This window comes from Harpia harpyja, chromosome Z, assembly GCF_026419915.1.
Source record: "Harpia harpyja isolate bHarHar1 chromosome Z, bHarHar1 primary haplotype, whole genome shotgun sequence".
Lineage (NCBI taxonomy): Eukaryota > Metazoa > Chordata > Aves > Accipitriformes > Accipitridae > Harpia > Harpia harpyja.
The window spans coordinates 103,143,039-103,160,909 of NC_068969.1; the positions used below are offsets into that span (position 1 = coordinate 103,143,039).

Sequence of the window (17,871 nt, forward strand, 5' to 3'; positions counted from 1 at the left end):
TACAAATAGCATCTTTAGATTACTGTGTTGTAGATCTTTCTTCATCACTCACACTACTGAACTGCCCTCAATGACCCATATCTCAGACTTGACAGATGTGGCAAAATCCCTCATTTCACCTAATTTGTGCCTTAATAACGGAATCAAAAGGAATATAATCCCGGTTCTGATGCAGTACAACTTTCTATATATGTTTACCTTTGGATGTAACAAAGCCTCAGTGGAAACAAGTGTTGCATTTTACAAGGCTGGTCTTGAAAGCATGATGCTCCTCATTAAAACAGTATGATATAATTTACTCTTGGGATCATCATTCCATATTATCAAACACATAAACTCAGTTAAAAACAAATTTTCCAATGCCACTTATTTTATCGTAAATATCACAAGTCACCATACCAATATTCTTTCAATCAGCATGTCATAATACTGCTCAGCAAGCTGAGGACGACAGAGCACAAATCGGCCAAGCAGCTCCACCGCTGCTTCGCGTACACTAGTGGAGTTATCCATTAACCGTCCATGAACACCTCGTTGCATATCCAGCTAAAAAGAAGAAATGAAACATATTCAAGATAAGAAATGAAGATTTATTTTAAGCATGACAAAAGAACGTATGTGCATGATAGATATTTCCTTTTTTACCCTGGCTAGAATACTGGGGTCTACAGCAACAACCTCAGACAAACACTTCATGGCTTTTGTTCGAACAGCAATTGCATTTTCACCAAGTACACGCAGAATCTAGGAAGAGAACAAAAAAAAGATACAGTTGCTTTGGGAAAGTAGCAAACAATGCTTAACAAGCAAAAATGCAGCAGAATAACATGCAAGCAATTTAACTAATATAAGAATATCTGTCTACTAAAAATTCAGTATATCTACTCAGACAGCAAAAAGGTGCATGCAAGTGATGTTCTGTGGCACTGATAACTGTGCGTGGATATTTACTAGGATTTGCTACACCTCTAAGACTGGCCCAAACAGGATTTACACAGTCTGTATGTTCACTTTAAGTCCCTTCATTTCAAACTCTGCTTTTGTCATTCAGTTGCGGCTTTCACCATGGTTCTTTTAACAGGAGAGTTGGATTTGGGCACTATAATTTTAATAATGGGTCTGTATGCAGATCAATATAAGTAACCCAACCTAAACTAATACTGGAGTTCAAACATGTCACCATGCCAACATCTTAGCGCTCTTCTCCCAGAAAAAGCAAAGAAACAACACTGGTCAAACAACAGCTTCCAAAGTGACAGTAACATGCACTGCAAGCAACTGACCAAGCTGGCTTTATTTTCGAATCAAGTCAAGCTCAATTTCATGAGTTAAAATTACCAAATGAGCATGCATCTTACTGAAACTGTGAAAACGATTTCAACATTTTGTAATTATCCTCCTACTGTGTGCATCTAATTGTAATGATTTTGCCATACACATACATGGACAAATAAAATAATGTAGGTACAATGTGACATACGAAACACATGCAAGAAAAAGAAACATAATCACTTATGTCATCAATACAGAATATGAAAGCACATGGTGTCATCATGGCCAGTTAAATACCTGTGCTCAACAATGAACAGATATGGCACACTACAGTAAAAGTGTTTGGAATCAGAAACCAACTGTGTTTCACTGTACCAAGACTTCCGGCACAGTTTACCTGTGTCAAATAAATATCGAAGCTCTGGGCAAACGGCCTCATAGAGGCCAAGTAGCGAACAATCAAACATGCATCTTCGTAGTCCACAGTATCAGAATTCATCCTGCAACAAATTCCATGTGTTAATTAGGACATGCTTATCAAAAATTGTTTAAAACATCAAAGGCATGGCTAATAAAGAAATAAGTGGTACTGAAACATACTTGAATATACTGAACTGAGATGGAGCAGTTTTAATGATGCTGCGAAGAAACTTTTTGCGACTTTCTGCTCTATGCATGATTTGTCCTGTGGCTTCAACATCTTTTGCATGATGAGTTCCTTCAGATGAATCCTCATCCTTCTGAGATTTAATTGCTTTTTCTGTCTCCATAGTTGTATCACGGAACCACTGAGCTACATAAAACTTCCGAGAAAACTGGAGAAATATAGCAGGATGCACAGAAAACAAAAACAACAGATACAGAAAAGGAAAAATAACAGATTTATAATGAGATTAAGTGAATCTAATGCATCAACAATATTTTGGAAAACACAATCAACAGTATATGTTAGGGTGACAATTTAATTAAAGCACTAATATGCATAACTGAAAATCATTTTAGTCAGTACACATTACTGAAATTATTTTTTATACACTTGACACCAGAAAGCTGAAATTTACCACTAATGATGCATCAGTTTCTGTGTTCTCATCCAGATAATCTAGCAAAGCCTTTTGCAGCTGTTGAATTTCATCTTCTCCTCCTGAAACCTGTCAGAAACAGAAAGACAGTTGTAAAACCGATATTGCACAGTGGTAATTATCATCTGAAAATCTGCATGTCCACATATAAGCCACACTGAAGTCAGTTGTTTTGGTAACTGCAGAACATTAACAACTTTTTAACCAATTACTTAGAAACTGCATCGAGACCGAAACAACTCATAGACTGTGGCTCTAAAATCTAAAAAAGATTAAGAGCAGAATAAGACTGGTTTTAAAACAGGATGACTGATTTGATTAATTTTCATTCTATGATCTTGTGTGAAGACCCTCTGTCATGGAGGAAAAACGAAGGGCTGAAATCACACACAGCAGACTGGCACAAGGTTTAACCTATAAAAGTCATCATTAGCTGTCTCACCAATATTAAATATCGAAACAGTGACTTCTCAGGTGAACAAGGGATAAAAGGCAAAATAGTAAAATAAGAAGAAATATTAAACACACAACAGTAAAAAGGTATGGAAAACATCAACAAAATAAAAATAACTTATCTCTTTGCAAAAATACCTGGTATAACTGTTTTCAGGGATAAAGCATCCATACAGAGAAAATGCAGCAAGAGTTCTCAATCTAGGAAAAAACTTAGAGAGGTTGTTCCCAAACACCTCTGAGCTCCAGCAGTAAAGAATCATGCTCTCTGAGATCCAACTAAGTTTCTATCAGTCAAAAAGCTTGAGAACAAACACACATTTAAAAAAAATGCCACCTACTGTATAAAGCCTATCTACAGAATAGGGTAATATTAATTTTCCTGTGAAGCACTTCTAAGATGCACAAAAAGCACTACATATGAAATATTCATCTGAAAACCAGTGCTGGAGACTATGTATCAGATTTGTAATATCAAAACTGTATGAATGTTAAAAAGAGAATGTATTTTTTCCAAGAGGCTATTTAAGAGGAAATACTTACATTTCCTAAATGTATATAAGGTACATGGAGGACAGGGAGGTGATTCGAGACAGCCAGCATGGCTTCACCAAGGGAAAGTCCTGCCTGACCAACCTAGTGGCCCTCTCTGACGGAGTGACTAGATCAGTGGACAGGGGAAGAGCTATGGATGTCATCTATCTGGACTTCTGTAGAAGACCTTTGACACAGTCCCCCCCAACATCCGCCTCTCTAAACTGGAGAGATATGGATTTGATGGATGGACTGTTTGGTGGATAAGGAGTTGGTTGGATGGTTGCATACAGAGAGTACTGGTCAACAGCTCAATGTCTGGATGGAGATCAGTGATGAGTGGTGTCCCTCAGGTGTCCGTACCGGGACCAGTACTGTTTAGTATCTTCATCAATGACATAAGCAGTGGGATCGAGTGCACACTCAGCAAATTTGCAGATGACACTAAGCTGAGTGGTGCAGTTGACATGTCTGAGGGACAGGATGCCATTCAGAGGGACCTGGACAAGCTCAAGAATTGGGCGCATGTGAACATCATGAGGTTCAACAAGGCCAAGTGCCAAGGGCAATCCCTGGTTTCAATACAGGCTGGGGGATGAAGGGATTGAGAGCAACCCTGTGGAGAAGGACTTGGGGGTACTGGTGGATGAAAAACTGGACATGAGCTGGCAACATGTGCTTGCAGCCCAAAAAGCCAACCATATCCTGGGCTGCATCAAAAGAAGTGTGGCCATGATTCTGCCCCTCTACTCTGCTCTTGTGACACCCCTCCCTGGAGTACTGCATCCAGCTCTGGAGTCCTCAGCACAGCAAAGACATGGACCTGTTGGAGCGGGTCCAGAGGAGGGCCACAAAAATGATCAGAGGGGTGGAACACCTCTCCTGTGAAGACAGGCTGAGACAGTTGGGGTTGTTCAGCCTGGAGAAGAGAAGGCTCTAGGGAGAGCTTATCGTGGCCTTTCAGTACTTAAAGGGGGCTTATAAGAAATACGGGGACAGACTTTTTAATAGGGCCTGCAGTGATAGGACAAGGCGTAATGGTTTTAAACTGAAAGAGGGTAGATTTAGATTAGATGTAAGGAAGAAAGTTTTTACAATGAGGGGTGGTGAAACACAGGAACAGGTTGCCCAGAGAGGTGGTAGATGCCCCATCCCTGGAAACATTCAAGGTCAGGTTGGATAGGGCTCTGAGCAACCTGGTCTAGTTGAAGACGTCCCTGCTCATTGCAGGGGGAGTGGACAAAATGACTTTTAAAGGTCCATTCCAACCCAAACTATTCTATGATTCTATGTATATCCTGATCTCTTAAATAGTTCTAGCCTATGCAAATAAAAAAAAATGATCTCGTATATGACCATGAGACAATGTACTTCTCCCCATATACAGGTTATGGTGAATAAATCAGTATCGATGAACTTGTGCCTGAGTCGGAAACTAACTTTCTCAACACCTAAAAAACAGCATAAAAGCAAACTCATGAGCTAACTTCCTCAACTTCTATAAGACAGCACAAAACTAAGCCATAAACCACCCTTTTTTTCCTTAGTATTATACTGAAATACACAGGTCCTTGCAGTTGCTGATGTTACAGTAGACAAAAGGATTCTTTTTTTTCAAAGTGAAGGGGTTCAAGAGTTCAAAACATGTCTACAATGCACATAATACTAATATAGGTTTATATATACATTTGGCACCCTAATATATGTTCCGATTGTGATTCAAAATTCCAGCCTTCAACCAATGTTAAATTCTGTGGATAACTAGCTGAATAAAAGAGTTGCTTGATGAACCTTAACTGCCTACCTATTTTCAAACAAAAAATCCAGAACAAACAAAGAGAAAATGTGAAGCCCACAACAAATCATATTCAATATTCATAATAAAAGTAGATGAATAATTTCTGGCTTAAAATTCTTCAGCTACAAAACATTTTTCTTCTTTAGCAATAAAACTCATAACTTACAACCATTTTAACTTCTGTATGAACAGCACAGATTGAGAATCTTGTCACAAATACAGCACATAATATAGCTTGCAAACATCAGCAAGTGGAGAAAGGTACAGTTACAAGCCCAGAACATCAGTGTCTCTAGAGATAAATAATGAAAAGCATGCACGTGTGTTCAAATCAACTTGAAAATCTATGACAGATTTCTATGAAAAAAATCTACTGTTTAAAATGTCAAAACAGAACAAATTTTCTCCTATATCTAATTCTATGGGTCATGAGTCCAAACCACAGTAGAGAGAGTTATAAGCATTCATCAGTCATTGGGGAATATCCTGGTAATGATATCAGAGCATAGAAGGAAATATCCGGCGTCTAAGTATTCAATTCAGCAGGAAAGAAAAATCTGTAGAGGTACAAGTTCATTTCTGAATGGAAATAACAACTTAAGTTTCTGATGATGATAGCCAAGTATGTCTACCAATGGATCATCGTATTTTCTTGCTGTTCGTAAAGCTTAGCTGTCACGTACACATTTCCAAGTATTTACTTGTTCTTATGTTACAAATAATTTATAAACAACACACTGTCTACCCTGACTGGGTACTGTATAGTACACACCTTCCACAATGCACAGATGGTACTGTCTACCATCACTGATGTTAAGCTTCCTGCGTAACTGAAAAAAATGCTGTTAGCACTCAACTGCCCCCAGCAATTTTATTTTCTGCAGATGCCCATGCTTAGTTACTGTCTGAACCTGTAAAAACCCCCAAACAGAAAAATTCAGGTCACCGCTCAGGTATTTATCTTTTTGGAATATCTTTCAATACTATTATAACTTCTGGAAATAAGGAAAGAGAAAAGGATTCTTCGAAAGTATGTCCCTACGAAGTCTAATGTAGAATTGTCAGAATTGCTGCCAACAGATCAGAGTTATAAGCCCTTAGAACACAGAAATATAAATTATATTAAGCCATGGACATGAAGATTTGACGCTGTATGTTGTAGAACATTCTAATCGACAAAAGTTATGGGAAGTATCAGCCTCATAAAGGAGTAGATGAATTTTGATTCTTTATTTGAATGCCTGTAAAGTGCATAAGTTTTTCCTTCAACATAAATCTGTAACATTCATTATAAACTACATGTAATAGATCTGTAGTCTTTTCAGGTAACTGAAAGGGAAATCAACTTCATATGACTACTCAACTTTAGATCATGCTGAGAACAGTTAGCAGTTCAGAAAGAAATGTACAGTGTCCATCAGAAATGTGCAAGTCCACGTTTTTAAAAGGACATGTAAGATCTGAAATTTTCTTATCATACTATGTACTGTATAGAGCCCAAATGCATCCATTGCTTTGATAATTGAGCAGCATTAACAGAAATGCAAATATGCACCCCCTAATGAAAGGTATATGCACGTCCAGTTAAAAAAAAAAAAAAGAGATGACCAATACCAGCTACATCACATAAAAACTAACCTTACAGGCCCAGTAGTTTAACTTTCTAAAGCCTGTATATGAGTGCCAGAAGCTAAGTTACCACTTCGCAATAGCAAATGCACATACATACATATTTGTAAGGCCTCTTAAGACAGAATCCAACTGTTGCTCCATTATTTCCTCTGTATTGTCACAAGAAAACTGGCTTAACCACTGTAATTAACCACTTCATATGATTACTACAGAGATGGTGCAAGAAAGACATGAGCTAACAAATGTGACACTTATAAATTGAGTATATTTGATTCAGAAATCTGGTTCTCCAAAATGCCATTTTTTTAAACATCTTTAAAATTTTCAAGTATTTGAATGGATACATCTCAATCCAGCTGGCACGGGATCTTTCACACACCTGTTTGAGGATTCTGGCTATAGATCCTTGATCCATTTTGCTAGTGACTGCATCTTTTCTCAGTCTTGCAGCTACAGTTCCAAGATAGTCAAGTGATGCAACTCTTAATGCCATTTCTGTAGATTTGTTACTGAACTGGTGAACCTAAGAAAAACAGAATAAACTGTTAAAAACAAATATTTATTTATGCAACTGAGATTCTTCTCACAAGAGATTGCTCAACCTTATTGAAAATTCCACCTAACTTCCATGATACATAAAATTATATAATTTACTATTATCTCTCAGATACACTACTTACTTGTATTAATGTTTCTTCCTTTATTGGGTCTCTCTGTCTCTCTACAGAGTTTTTTAAAATATGTGTTTTCATAAAATAAACCAGACAACTAGTATAGCAGATATCCTTTGCAATAGCATAGATCTTAAGCACCATAATGCAACTTCCTCATTATTCACACAAGTATAAAGAAAGCTACACTTTACCAGGAGCAGGACCATAAAATATTTTTCCAAGAAACAGCTCAAATTACTGTGTTAATTACGTTGTAGTACTGAAGAACAACTCTCAAAAAACATGTAAACAAAAATATTCACATTCTGTAAAATAAGTAAATGCTATTATTGGTAAAAACCCACTTAATTATTTTCAGGTTCTGCGCTAAAGGAATAGTCCAGAGAACATATTTAACATGAATAATTACAGCTATTAGTCTGACTTCACTCCACATTAGTATCTACACTTGTTAGATGCTATACAACGGCATTTTTTCATGTTGAAAATGTCATGGAATAGTGGAAGTGGACTTCTATGAGAAACTGTATACATATCACCTTTAACAAGTTCTATATCAATGATCCTCTACACCAAATTTTATTATCTATGTATTACATAGTAGTGATACACATAAGAAAATTCTTTAATGCTGCATGTGTATCAACAATCAGAAAGCATTCCTGTAGCAATTTCAGCTGAAATAAAAAAGTCTTCATTGTAATAAATTATAAATTAATATAATAGTTAAAAACAAGAATGCCTTACCAATAGCCTTCCTAATAAGCTAAGTAGCAATTCTGCAGCTGGCCATTCTGGTTTATTGACTGTGGAAAGAAGGTCTTGAATGAAGTTCTCAAACAGTGGCCTGTAATCTTCTTCCCCTTGTTTACTGCCACACCTGTTTAAAAGAAAATGCATTTTGTAAGCAAATTTAAGAGCCGTTAAAGCTTTTCTTCTGAAACAAACAGAAGTAACCCTATGTTTAATCAGAAAAAGTTTTATGCAATTCTAAAAAAAGTATCTGAAATACTAGCAAACTATTCATTTACGGAGAAATAGTTTAAACAGTTATCACTCCAAGTTGCACTGCAAGTAAAGCAGCTAATCCACGATAGTAGAATTTTGTTCCTATGATTTTTTATTTATTGCTTTGAGTTAAAAGTCTGCATTAACTGGGATGGACAAAGTAGGTAGAATTGTAAAGCTCAAGCTGGAGTGGGGTATTTAGGAGGTGTTGTGTCTATATTCCTCAAGCTTTGTTTGATTTATCTGACAGCGATAAGACATCTCAGTATTATGCTCCACAAAGGTTAAAATCTGAATGTAAAAAAATCAAAAGATAAAATACCTCATAGTGTTTCACTTATATGTGGCATCCCTAACTTTAATGATAACGGAAGTATGCAGAGAGATTGCTAGATGGCTATTAAATAGCCTTTCGGCTTAAGAGTAGAAATTAACACGATAAAAACCTCAGGACTTATTCTTAGAAATCCTTTTGCTATTCAGGTATACTAGGGTTTTTTTTTCCCCTTTTAAGCTATTGACATTTCTAACTCCAGCTAAATGAAAGTAATTTATAGGTTTTTTGTATCTTTGTCATTCTGATGACTAAATTAACATGGTTTCACTGCTTAAATATTTACTCAGCCTTCTCTTCCAGGCTTCAGATGAGTAACAGACCACTAATAAAAGGATGCTACATGAACCATCAGATTCTTAAATATAAGAAGACCTCTGCAGAATTTCCTTTCCGTAAGAAATTTTGTCCAGATGGGTAGCTCTCTTAGGGATCTATAAAGCATATTGTTATAAATACTTTATGAGTGGGTATTTAGCATTGAGAAATGGTTAGGTTTGTCTTAAAGTATGACAGACTTTATTTGGAGTTGGTTTCATCAATATGCTAAAGAATGCAACAGTACTCACTTCTTAAGGAAAATTGAAAGGAAGTTTTGTGCTGTTCTCATAGCTGTTTCATATGAGTTAGTAATAAGCACATCTTGATCCACCTAAAAATAACAAGATATATTTATTATTTTAGCATACACAGAAATATGATTTCCAGAGCAGCATTCCTCATGCATCAAAATAATTACAGCAGACATAAAATTACAGTGTTTGGTTCCTAGAGCACCATAATAACATATTATAACTAGAAACACACAAGTCATTCCTGCACAAAAAAAAATTTATGGCTTTTAAAAAATATCTTACTTTCTTGTTTGATTCCTCCTCTGAATTCGAATCTTTTTCTGCTGATGGTAGGTGCACCACGCACTGAATAAGCTGTAGAACTAGTGCCGTTACCATCTGAATATACATAGGCTCTCCATCAGTGTCACTGCTGTTTAACCTGTTAATAAGAAAAGACAGCATTAACACTAAAACAAAACAAAAAAGACAAAACAAACCAAAAATTTTTGGTCCTAAATAATATCTTTCTAAAATTATTACCACAGCTAGAAATCTGTGTTCTAGCATTTATCCAGTCATTTGCTTCTCTTTTATGCAGTCTAAGATTTGGTCTAACAAAAACGGTAAGTATTATTCTCAGGCAGAAGAGATGAATTGAAGCAGCCCACAGATGGTTATCAGAGTATCTGTGAAGTTCAGCAGCCAAAAAATCTACAGTAATATTTAATAAATCAAACACCTACATGCTAAGGCACTTACTATATAGGCTTGTTGCCCTAATAATTTATTACTTATATATTATTTAATGTATGTGAAATACGCAGGATTTTTAACCAGAAAATAGTGACCATGACCTAGACTGACTTCTACAGGACTTACACCTATGGCAATCTGAGATAGCGTAAGAGACTAGGAACTTCAGCATGCAAGTGTCTTTAAGTGCGTCTTAAGTGTGTCTTTAAGTTAGTAAGACCAATATGAACACACTCCACATTTCTCTCGTGATATAACCTGAGAAATAGTATGGTCTTTACTACCCATACATACATCAACACCGTCTATTGCCACCCTTAACAATATGAGAAGGTGATAATCCCTGACATAACTCTCCCCAAATTATCAAAATACGAACTCGGCACAAAACAGATTCTATTTATTTTCTTTATGAAGTTATCTTTGACTACTTTTAGAGAGAAAAACTTTTCATATCAGATTTTGTGTAAGCTGTACCCTTCCTGACTGTAGCCACAGTTAGAGAATGCCCTTTAACAGACCAGAGTTAGGACTTGTACAGATAAACGGTGCAGTCATTGTGGTCTTGAGATAGTGACTTCCTTCTGGTACAGGTCCTAATTCAAAGAGCCTGTCCACCATTTGTGCTCCTATTCCTACCACCTTCCTATTTGCTAGATCTCTCTGACGTCTATAACCAGAACAACAGGAAATACTAGGAGCAAACACTTATGTTAACATTAGGGTCGTTGAATTAAATTTCAAAGTTTCAGTGTATTTCTTTTCCTGGATACATCCTGTTCATCCACCCTGGATCAGACAAAATATTTAATTGACAATTTATCTGTCTCAGGGGGCAAGATGTATGCAATCAAGGAACAAAATCAACACCAAAACCAAATGGTTTAGAATCATTTAAAGTGTCCCAACCTCAATGTTAAACAAAATCCAGTTCAGGTCAGATTCTTTCTCAGACTGAACCTGAACCTATACTATTATTCTGAAGATGCACTGAAATCCAGCTGAAGTGCTTAAAAGACAGTTAAAGTGAACAGAGCAGTTCCTAAATGAAACTCATTCAAAGAGATATTAAATTGATTTCCTTCCTGGAAAGAGTGCTCTAAGTGTGTATGCAAAGAAATTCAGCCAGAATTTTCCCATTAAGCTTTAGCAATGAAGAAATATGTAACTCCATACAAACAGAACCAATGAATTGAACCGCCAAGGAAAACGACCAGCCTGGCTGAATGGGGAGCTTTTGCTAGGACTTAAGAAAAAAAGGAGAGTTTATCATCTCTGGAGGAAAGGGCGGGCAACTTGGGAGGAGTACAGGGATCTTGTTAGATCATACAGAGAGAAAACTAGAAAGGTGAAAGCTCAGCTAGAACTAAATCTGGCCACTATTGTAAGGACAACAAAAAATGTTTTTACAAATATGTTAACAGTAAAAAGAACCCCAAGGAGAGTATCTTTCCTTTAATGGATACAGAAGGGAACGTAGCAACCAGTGATGAGGAAAAGGCTGAGGTACTTAATGCCTTCTTTGCCTCAGTCTTTAATAGTGAGTCCAGTCATCCTCAGGGTACTCCACCCCATGAGCTGGAAGGTAAGGATGAAGAGCATAACATACTCCCCTTAATCCAGGAGGAATTAGTTAGGGACCTGCTACGCCATCTGGACACTCACAAATCTATGGGACCTGATGGGATCCATCCAAGAGTACTGAGGGAACTGGCAGAGGTCCTTGCCAAGCCACTCTCTATCATTTATCAGCAGTCCTGGTCAATAGGGGAGGTCCCAGAGGACTGGAGGCTTGCCAATGTGACTCCCATTTATAAGAAGGGTCGGAGGGAGGATCCGGGGAACTACAGGCCTGTCAGCCTGACCTCGGCACCGGGGAAGATTATGGAACGGTTTGTCTTGAAAGCACTCACATGGCAACTCCAGGATAAGAGGGGGATCAGGCCCAGTCAGCATGGGTTTACGAAAGGCAGGTCCTGCTTGACCAACCTGATCTCCTTCTACGACCAGGTGACCCGCCCAGTGGATGAGGGAAAGGCTGTCAATGTTATTTTCCTAGACTTCAGCAAGGCCTTTGACACTGTCTCTCATGGCATACTCCTTGAGAAGCTGGCATCTTGTGGCCTGGATAAGTGCACTATTCACTGGGTGAAAAACTGGCTGGATGGCCGAGCCCAGAGGGTAGTGGTGAATGGGGTGAAATCCAGTTGGTGGTGGGTCACAAGTGGTGTTCCCCAGGGCTCGGTGTTGGGCCCTGTTCTGTTTAATATCTTTATTGATGATTTGGATGAGGGGATTGAGTGCACCCTCAGCAAGTTTGCAGATGACACCAAGTTGGGAGGCAGGGTCGATCTGCTTGAGGGTAGGGAGGCTTTACAGAGAGATCTGGACAGGCTGGATCGATGGGCTGAGGCCAATTGTACGAGGTTCAACAAGGCCAAGTGCCGGGTCCTGCACTTGGGTCACGGCAACCCCATGCAGCGCTACAGGCTTGGGGAAGAGTGGCTGGAAAGCTGCCCGGCAGAGAAAGACCTGGGGGTGCTGGTTGACAGCCAGCTGAATATGAGCCAGCAGTGTGCCCAGGTGGCCAAGAAGGCCAATCGCATCCTGGCCTGTATCAGAAACAGTGTGGCCAGCAGGAGCAGGGAGGTGATCGTTCCCCTGTACTCGGCACTGGTGAGGCCGCACCTCGAGTACTGTGTTCAGTTTTGGGCCCCTCACTAAGGGAAAGACATGGAGGTGCTGGAGCGTGTCCAGAGGAGAGCAACCAAGTTGGTGAGGGGCCTTGAGCACAAGTCTTATGAGGAGCGGCTGAGGGATCTGGCGTTGTTCAGTCTAGAAAAGAGGAGGCTGAGGGGAGACCTTATTGCTCTCTACAACTACCTGAAAGGGGGTTGTAGTGAGGTGGGTGCTGGTCTCTTCTGTCAGGTGTCTGGAGATAGGACAAGAGGAAATGGCCTCAAGTTGAGGCAAGGGAGATTTAGGTTAGATATTAGGAAAAATTTTTTTACTGAGAGGGTTGTCAAACATTGGAATGGGCTGCCCAGGGAAGTGGTTGAGTCACCATCCCTGGAGATATTCAAAAAGCGAGTGGACAGGGTACTCCAGGGCATGGTTTAGGGGGCATGGTTAATGGTTGGACTCGATGATCTTGAAGGTCTTTTCCAACCAAAATGAAATGATTCTATGAATTTTCCAACAAACCCACTCTGAATGCACACTAAAATTACATTCATTTACATCCTTAGTGAAACATATAAGATATTTCAATTATTTTTGTAAGAAGGCAAAAATATGATGGCATAAGGAACAGTGATTATTGCAAGACATTTGTCAGGCAATTCTGCTCTCACTGTTTTGAAATATCAACCTCTAATAAAGCGCAACTTGAGGAGTTGGAGATTTTTAAAGAAGTAGTTAATACTGAAGCCTAAAATCCTACATCTACAAACCTGTAAATGCTACTGTCTACAAGTTATTAATCTATGCCAGAAATTACCTGAAGTTTCTCAAACTCCTCTTGCTAGTTGGTAGTCTCGCAAGGGAAGTGAAAATTTCTTCTAGTATTAACTGTCTATGTTTTTCATACCTGGAGAACACCTATTTAACAGTTACAGGATTGTTAGAAAATTATTCATTGTTACATAAAATATTGCTTGTTAAATATATTGTTAAAAATTATATATAGAAACATACACTTTACATGACACTTAAATAAATTATAATTAATGCATACCTTGTTTTTAATGCATTACTTTGTTTTTTCAAGGCAAGCATTTCTTTATACAATATATAAAAACTTTTTCAAATACAGCTTTTAAAAAATCTTCAAATAACATAAATGTTTAATAGCTCTTAAAAATATCTTATGTTTTAAAAAATTTTGTCAATGGTAGAATACAATGTATAGGAAAGTCAAATAGTGTAATACTAAGCTTTCAGGCTCCAGTGCAGAGCAAAACTCTGTGGAAACATAAATTACGTGAACATGCATATGGTTGTGGAGCACATTTGAGAAACCAGTTTTACTTCATATCCTAAGCTTTAAGGTTTGCCTGACATGACATACTTTTTCAATTTACAGAGTCAGGATTGTAGAATTTGCCTCTCTTGTTTAGGCAGAATACTGAGTATATCATGCTTACAAAGATGGAAAACTTCCACTTGAACAAGCACATCTGTGTTGTGCTGCATTTTTCCTGAAATAATACTTTATCTGCCCCATGAATTTTTCACACAGCCATCTCTTCTGAGAAAAAGGATTTATTCTATTACATACAAGTATCCTACTAGTTCTATATACCTTATTCCATAGCATGTATTAAAATCTTAACATTGGAAATAAGGAAAACCACACTGCTAAGATTTCTTAAGACAAGAAAGGACAGGCAAGAGGAAGGGGTTTGTGTTTACACCTTAAACGACATAACCAAAATTAAGAAGTTCCTGCTTAAGTAAGGTATTTCTTCCTGTAGGGTAGTCTACAAATAGGGCAGCTCAGGTAGTTTTTATACTGTTTCTAGATTATGACACCAAACTGTAAAAACATGCAAGAATAAAATTAGTTCTAAACTCCAGTTCTCTACCAGAGAGAAAATACAGCCTATGTAAGTGCCCTAACAACTCTCAGAAGTATAGGAACATGAAACTGCAAATTAAAAAGTACTTACTGCAGTCACTAATTTGATGGCACATAACTGTAGTTCACTGACATTTTCTACAAAGAAAGGTGTTATTCCCATGGATGATACCTATCAATGGAAAGAAATTACTGTAAGTATATTTGACTAACAAACTGATACTTACGCAGTTTTACAAGTAGGTTTTCATTCAGCAGGTAAGATATTCAACAAGATGTATTACTTCATATTATTTGCAAATAAAGTTATAAAAGGATATTAGAGAACAAGTCCTGTGAGGAGCGGCTGAGGGAGCTGGGGCTGTTTAGTCTGGAGAAAAGGAGGCTGAGGGGAGACCTTATTGCTCTCTACAACTGCCTGAAAGGAGGCTGTAGCAAGGTGGGTATCGGTCTCTTCTCCCAGGTAAGAAGTGACAGGATGAGAGGAAACGGCCTCAAGTTGCGCCAGGGCAGACTTAAGATTGGATATTAAGAAAAATTTCTTCACTAAAAGGGATGCCAAGCATTGGAACAGGCTGCCCAGGGAAATGGTAGAGTCACCATCCATGGAGGCATTTAAAAGACATGTAGGCACTCAGGGACACGGTTTAGTGGTGGACTTGGAAGTGTTAGGTTTATGGTTGGACTCAATGATCTTAAGGGCCTTTTCCAATCCAAATGATACTATGACTCTATTTGAATACAATCAGGTTAAACTCTTCTTAATTGTACAAGAAAAGGCATTAAAGATTTGAACATTAAATGCTCTTCTCCTGCAGACTACCTACAACACAACAAACTAGTCACTCTGATGTTAATAATTTAAAAGTTTGTATTGATTTCATACTTCATGTCACTGAGACAATCATACTTTACATTCTCTCTGGGAAAAAAACCCCAAACATTCTTAGACAGAAATTCTTCTGATAAAACTTACCTGAAGAATAGTTGTATCAGTAAGAAGCTGTATCTCTAGCAACTCTGACAAGCTGCTGACAATGTCACAGACTTTGTTATACAACATCACTATAACTCTTTGCTTGTGGGTGGAACACTTGGCACGTTTTGCTTTTGAACTTAAAACACCACCTAGAAAAATAAAAAATACCTTCATTAATTTTTTCAATGTTTCATATCAAATCTTGGAAAGATGATCTTCTCAAAAAGTACCCCCAAAACAACTGCATGACTACAGCTATGTAAAAGCAATTGTTTACAGAAGAAAAACTATTTAGTGGCATCAGCTGTAAAGCAAGAATTTAACATCATATTAATTTTTCATAATTGCTCTAAATTCTGGATCCAAGATTTTTAAAAAGGTTCTTGAAGCTGGACATCCGCATCTAAAGGTATGCATGTGACAACAAAATGCTAAATGCTAAATACTTTTCACTGAAATAAATCATTATATACACAGAGATTATGGCTATAAAATGACTTATTCATATGTATAATAACTATACACAGAAGCTGAACTTCAGACAAACTTCTAAATACTTTAGTCTAAATACTTTGGTTACATTGACATTATTGCAGTAAACCAAGACTTTGTATGACTAAGTTATTCAGAGGACACATTTCATTCATTGTTTTTTTACTCTACATTTTGTCATCCTCAAACTAACACAAAGCATTAATTCAGGGTGCTGTATGTGATACGGAACAACTATCAGTGCAAGAGTTGCATATAAAAATCTTATTCCAGAAAGACCTATCACTTGCATCATCACACATTAGATTGTGTTTTGGTATTTTTTATGTGGAAAGGTTTTTAAAAATTTCTTAGTATACTAACCACCATGAGGATCCACTCTATACACAGGATCATACTGAGGATAGAGAGTGTTCTGCAAATGAAATTTTGTGTATTGAATAACTCTTTCTATTACGTCCTCAATATATACAGCTTTAGGCATATTTGGTGATGTCATAATATTGATAGCAGTGAGACAAGCATCAGCAGATTTTGTCACTCTTTCCATAATAAGATCTCTCCATAATCTCTCCTCATCCTCAGTGTCATTGTTCTGTAACAGCCAAGAAAAACAGGATAGTGTGAACAAGAAGTCAAATTTTCATCCTTACCAAGTAAAATGTAACATTATCCTAATATACTTACATAAACGTGTGTATAAAATGTATTTCCTTTTTGATACAAAAATAGTCTGTTTTAGAAATCAACTAATATTTGTTTTGCTAGCAACATGTTGGTAGTATGTCTCCCTAAGTTACAAGCCTTCAAAGTTTCACTCTATTATTCTGCTAGAACACAAAGAAGCTTTCTGTGCATTGGGAAGCACTATGAGGGAAGATTGCCATGTACTCTACTCAAGACTGATGTACGTTAAGCAAAATCTAAACTCATTCATCTAGTGTTTTCTTCAGTGGCCTATGCACACCAGTTGCTGCTTTGATCAGCCTAATTTCTACCACTAGAGGGAATTCTTACACAAAAAGACTATTACAAATCACATGAAACTTGTAAGTATGTGACTGCTTCATAGACCAACCCATCTGTTACCAATGGGTTTAAAACATGTATTATCAAATATGTCCATTTAGATTTAGCAGATACAGCATCTCTGTATGCCTGTGTGTGGACAAGTTGCAAAACCAAACATACATGAGGTTAATGATGACTACCCAGCACTACTTAAATATTGTAATAACATTATTTATAGCAAAATTGGGTAGAATTTTTCATAGCTCCTCTGGTACAGATACAGCCTACAGAGAAAAAGAATCTTGCCTGCCTGTATGACATCATAGTTCAACACTGTTGGCTTTCCTTGTAAAAATAAGGGGTTGGTGAAACCATATCAACTTTCTGCCTTTAGGGTAAGAGAATCTAAAAGAGTATCACAGTGCATTATATATATCATATATATATTTGTAAAATCAACAGAAATTTGCAAATCAGGAGATCCCTGTATATTTCTTGCCTAGAATGACTTTAAGTAATTTCTTCCTGACACAAATGAGGCTTAAAAAAATCCCAAATAGTTTTAAATATTTTCTTTTTTTTTTTTTTCTCATTAATCCTGGAAATAAAAAGAATATGCAAGTGCACTCTGCCTCTGAAAAACACCCTGACATGAAGGTATGATATCTTCACTGCACTGTAAAAGAAGTAAGCTTGCTCCTTGGCAGAGGCTT

At 37.4% G+C, this 17,871-nt stretch overlaps 1 protein-coding gene across 5 annotated transcripts in view; it reads right to left on the bottom strand.

The window, feature by feature from the left end:
• Positions 1–17,871, bottom strand: part of NIPBL (NIPBL cohesin loading factor) — a 175,704-nt gene that overhangs the window by 22,194 nt on the left and 135,639 nt on the right. For all 5 annotated transcript variants that reach the window (XM_052775766.1, XM_052775769.1, XM_052775771.1 and 2 more), the window contains 13 exons: positions 16,511–16,742; positions 15,653–15,804; positions 14,768–14,848; positions 13,597–13,697; positions 9,645–9,783; positions 9,357–9,439; positions 8,193–8,325; positions 7,151–7,294; positions 2,334–2,423; positions 1,873–2,087; positions 1,670–1,772; positions 646–744; positions 400–546 (listed from right to left, as the gene is read on the bottom strand). In XM_052775766.1, coding sequence (XP_052631726.1) covers positions 400–546; positions 646–744; positions 1,670–1,772; positions 1,873–2,087; positions 2,334–2,423; positions 7,151–7,294; positions 8,193–8,325; positions 9,357–9,439; positions 9,645–9,783; positions 13,597–13,697; positions 14,768–14,848; positions 15,653–15,804; positions 16,511–16,742 — 1,719 coding nt within the window. The remainder of the gene's footprint in view (positions 1–399; positions 547–645; positions 745–1,669; positions 1,773–1,872; positions 2,088–2,333; positions 2,424–7,150; positions 7,295–8,192; positions 8,326–9,356; positions 9,440–9,644; positions 9,784–13,596; positions 13,698–14,767; positions 14,849–15,652; positions 15,805–16,510; positions 16,743–17,871) is intronic.